At 39.3% G+C, this 4,759-nt stretch overlaps 1 protein-coding gene across 1 annotated transcript; it reads left to right on the forward strand.

The window, feature by feature from the left end:
- LOC143343488 (E3 SUMO-protein ligase ZBED1) lies at positions 1-1,660 on the forward strand. The gene is made up of 3 exons (XM_076768433.1): positions 1-492; positions 796-1,198; positions 1,425-1,660. Exons 1-3 carry the CDS (start codon positions 1-3, stop codon positions 1,640-1,642), a joined length of 1,113 nt encoding a protein of 370 aa, XP_076624548.1. The 3' UTR covers positions 1,643-1,660.
- Positions 1,661-4,759: the final 3,099 nt, after the last annotated feature.

Raw genomic sequence — 4,759 nt, forward strand, 5'->3', positions numbered from 1 at the left:
ATGTCTAAAGTTCTTTCACCAAGTAAAAAATATGTCACGGATTCGAAGCGGGCCGAAGAAATAACCAACTCGTTGATAGAAATGATAGCGAAAGACGTTTCTCCGTTCTCGATCTTGAACGATACGGGTTTCGTAAATTTCGTGAATGTGTTAAACCATACATACGAGTTACCGAATGAAAATACTTTGACGTCCAAACATCTGCCGGAATTGTACAAGACCAAGTGCAAGGAGATCAAGGAAAAGCTTTCAAAAGTCGAGGCCGTTCATTTTACGATTGATTCGTGGACGGATATTAATCATGACTTGTATTTTCTCGCCGTTACTGCGCACTTTTGCACCGACGGGACGCTGCAACGCAATACCCTGCAGGTTTCCCATTTTTCAACACAAGACGAGGTTGAACGGGTTCGGAAAACTGTCGCTTGTACAGTGAATGACTGGAAAATCAGTTCGAAAATTAAGACGGTCGTCAGTAACTGCGAGGACCTTGTAAATGATACGCCGTAGCAACATATATTGTGTTTCGGACATAACCTGTACCTGGCGGTGGAGTACGCCATCAAGAAATCAACCACCATCGACGCGGTGTTCTGTAAATGCAGAGAAATCGTTACGTTTTTACAAACTAGCGACTTGCTGGAGGAACAGGAAAGTGAAGGTTTTCCGGAAATCTCGAGTCTGAAAAGGGGCACGATCGGTCGTTAGATATCGACGTATTCGATGCTGAGTCACATGATAAAGTTGAAAAACATTTTTTCTTCTACTATCTATGCGGATTCATCGCGTGAGAAGGACGTTCCTATCTTAAATGAAAACGACTGGAACATAATTTCTGGAATAACTAGCGTCTTGGAACCGTTATACTTGGCGACCGAAGAGATGTCCAGCGATCATTACGTCACGATCTCGCAAATAATACCGATCGTTTACTGCATAGAGGCCAAATTGAAGAATCTGGAAAACCTGCAGTCGGACGTTGAGCTTTTCCGCAAGAATTTCTTGTACCAACTAGAAAAATATCACAAAGAGATCGAAAATAATTTGGTTTACACGTTAGCCACGTTCCTGGATCCCCGTTACAAGGGTAACGTGTTCCGTTCGAAGGATTCCGTGAAATTGATTAAGGATCATCTGTCGAAAACGTACGGTAACACCAGAAATGAAAACGAGTCCGTCGAAAATGAAGAAACGAACAGTCTTTTGGGAGAGCTCTATAAAAATATGGTCGATACCGAATATTCTCCTCCCTCTTTTACAGCTGAATTGGATAGGTACATACACGAAATGTTGATTAATTATTTCTAAATAATATTATTCCAATCAGGCTAAAATGAAAATGAACGTAACACTTATTTAAGACAAAATATATTTTGACCGTTTTGTACATCTTTTTGTTTACATTTTTAATTTAAACTCGAAAGTAATTCACTGGACATCGAATCCCATTAAGTGGTGGAACACAAAGGGCAATAAAATGATTCCGGAACTCGTGAAGCCTGCGTTAGAATATTTGTGCATTCCAGCATTGGCTGCACCCAGTGAACATTTGTTTTCCAATATGGGACAGATTATTCTCGAACGAAGGATACAATTGCAACCGAAATACGTGAATATGCTCACTGTCTTAGGCTGCAACTGAAATAAATAGAGTAACGTTAAACACGTATTAGTTATTATGTGTTATTACATTAACACTACTGTTGGAACCCCGGGGACCGAGAATTGAAAAGAATTACTTGTATTTAATACAACTGCTTTATTAATAAATTTCTTCGCTATACCGTTCACTCTCGCTATCATTCAAACTCTGGCACACTTCTTTCAACCGCTTACCGTTCCTCTCATCTTCTATTTCTCTCGCACTCGTTCTGCCATGCTCTCCGTCCTCATCCTCGCCAATCATACAATCGTTTACAAACATTCCATCTTCCGCACTTTTCGATTCGCTCGATCATACACACTCGTGCGCACCTAGTCGCGCGTCGTTTCGCGGCTGACGCGCGGTTCGATGCCACACTACGTTTGTTCTGTAGACGAAGAACAATGAGAGTCCAATCGGTGTTACGGATGACGCATGTCGTAGGTAGCAGTTGTCTTTCTGTTTTCTGCGGTTAAATTCTTCTTCTTCCACAAGGATAGAGTTGGCTATGGAGTCAACAGGTGAAGTTTAGCGTCGATAAATCAGTGAAGATAAAATGAGTCTAGCCGCCGCGCCGAACCGAGCGTTGCACCCGTTTTAGTTTTTCTTTTTCAAACTACCTGCCAGTATCCATTCAACTTTCCTCGGTTGAGCCACGGGACGCGACTAGGAATACCGAATCACGCAAGTGTGATTTGTCGTTTATGAAAATAGTTTTAGATTTTTGTATCCATAAGATAGTTTTTCAAATGTTGTTCAAATAGAAAGGTTTATTTTACAAACGATAATCATTATGAAACTTCGAATTGAAATTCAACCTGAAAGTCGAAGTAGTTACACACCGTAGTGGTTGATCTCGTTTCGCTAGCTTTCTAGGTGATTTCCGCTTTAGCTAAAAAAGAAAACAGATGCTTATTTTCATGATTTTTGTCGCGAAATTATGGCCTCTGTAAAATAAGCATCGGAAGTTTTGGTCGAACGAGGACCGTCCGTATTCGACGGCAAGGTGTTAAATATCGGACGTAATTGGAAATCGTGGTCACAGTTAATGGTGCGATTACGCATCAAGAAGGATTGCAATGAAACGTCAAGATATGCGGGTAGCATGAACGTTCCCGCGTAACCGTGCCTATAGCAATGTATATGTACACATGTATAAAGCCAGTTCTTGGAGGTTGGAACGCGCAGCTGATCGTTTTCCATTGCCACCTGTACCGTTTGTCTCCTTTCGTGTATACTTTTCCGTTTCACGGTCTTTTCGAGCAGGCCAATCGAACAATCTTAATAAATATGAAAACAGTGTATCCATCGAACCGACCGGGATAAATAAACTATACGCAGTACTATTTTACGAAAAATAAATCATGGGTCTTTCTGGAAGAAAAATAAAACATACAGTTCCAATATTTCTTTTAAACTAAACTTTCTCTTTATTCTAAACACTTGGAAGGGCACGTCTGTTCAGTTCGAAAGAAACTTCCAGAATGAGAAGGGTCAGTGAGGAAAAATTCGTCACGTACCTACGGACCTAATCGGTCCTATTCTTTGTCTAAATAAGCCAAGGAAGGGACACTGCCTGCACCCTCTTGACTTGTGCCCCGAAAAGCGAAACGCAACGCGCACGTCGATGGTTTTTGTAAATGATAGAAAGCTTTCTTTTTGAAAGAGACAAACCAACATGTACCGTAAGAATTGTAATTATCGTAAAGATATAGAGGGTGTTCGGCCACCCCTGGGAAAAATTTTAACGGGAGATTCTAGAGGCAAAAATAAGACGAAAATCAAGAATATCAATTTCTCGATTGCAGTTTCGTTAAAAAGTTATTAAAAAATTCAATTAAAAAATTTCAAATCATTCTGGAAAAATTATTTTCGGTTGCGGGGGTCAAAAAAATTCTTTACCGCAAATGTTTCTATAACTTTTTAACGAAGCCTCAATCAACAAATTAATATTCTTGATTTTCGTCTTATTTAGGCCTCTAGAATCTCCCATTGAAATTTTTCCCAGGGGTGGTCGCACACCCTGTACAACTTGGTTGACTAAGATGGTGGGGGTGGCATTGCAATGTTCGAAGCGGTGCATGATCGAAAAGAGATTTTTATTCTTTCGGATAACCGGGATGACCTAACATCGCTTTACCAAAACGATACGCGCACGTAACCGGGTGCTATCGATCGATTCGATTAAAAGTCACGTGGACAAGTCGATCGGTAGCGCGGGTGCAGGCAATGCGATAATGCGCATTTAATGACAAAAGCGAAGGGGATTATCGTCCCTGGGGAAGATTTTTGCTTTGACGATAGTGGAGCGTTGCTGCCCCTCGGTCTCCACGTAAATCCATTTCGGGATTATCACGCGACATTGCCGTTAAAGCCAAACAAAGTCGATTCTCATGGCATACCTCAATGTAGCGTTTGGTCATTCGATATTAAAAAAAACGAGTATTCATTTTTCAGAGAAATAATAATATTCTTTATCATGCTGTCTAGGGAAGACTTAGAAAGTAGTTCAATATCTTGAAAACATTTTTGTGAGTTCATATAAACGATCCGTTAGCTCTTCTTGTTCCACGTATGGATTAAAGAGAGCTCGAAATAAAGATAGAAGAGACGAAATTAAGGTCTCTGAGGGTCGAGCCAAATAAGACTTCAAATGTAAAATTCGATCGCAGAATAATTGTTCAACTGTAGGTTCATCGCAAATTTCCTTTTTAACACTTTATGGAGCTGGAAAAATTCATTCTCAAGTTGAGATATCGACGGAAATAAATTTGGATAGGATTTGTAGATTTTTAGCGAGGTCACAAAAATAAATAGTGTAACAAATTTTAGATTGTATAGTTTACAATGGTCTAAAATTACAATTTTGGTCTTGTAGAATATTGTACGGGTTTGATCTGTGAACGTGTTGAAGGAAAAACTTAGTTTCAACTTGTTCTATGGCAGTTTGTAATCACTAAATTTTAATTCTCAAAAAACTACAGAATGCACTTAATATGGAAAAATATAAGAAATACTTCAAGTAAGATACGAATTATTATATTTTGAGGTTGAAACAATCTTCTGCAAAGCTCTCATTTCGTTAATTCTATTAATAAAAATATGAATTTGTATAAA

Source organism: Colletes latitarsis, chromosome 7 (genome assembly GCF_051014445.1).
Source record: "Colletes latitarsis isolate SP2378_abdomen chromosome 7, iyColLati1, whole genome shotgun sequence".
Taxonomy (NCBI): domain Eukaryota; kingdom Metazoa; phylum Arthropoda; class Insecta; order Hymenoptera; family Colletidae; genus Colletes; species Colletes latitarsis.

What these genes read in the sequence shown, in the direction of transcription:
- LOC143343488 (XM_076768433.1), top strand. Translation starts at nt 1, where the DNA reads ATGTCTAAAGTTCTTTCACCAAGTAAAAAATATGTCACGGATTCGAAG. An exon ending in TCAGTAACTGCGAGGACCTT is followed by an intron (nt 493 to 795) that starts GTAAATGATACG and finishes TCGCGTGAGAAG; the next exon opens with GACGTTCCTATCTTAAATGA. An exon ending in CGAAAATGAAGAAACGAACA is followed by an intron (nt 1,199 to 1,424) that starts GTCTTTTGGGAG and finishes TAAACTCGAAAG; the next exon opens with TAATTCACTGGACATCGAAT.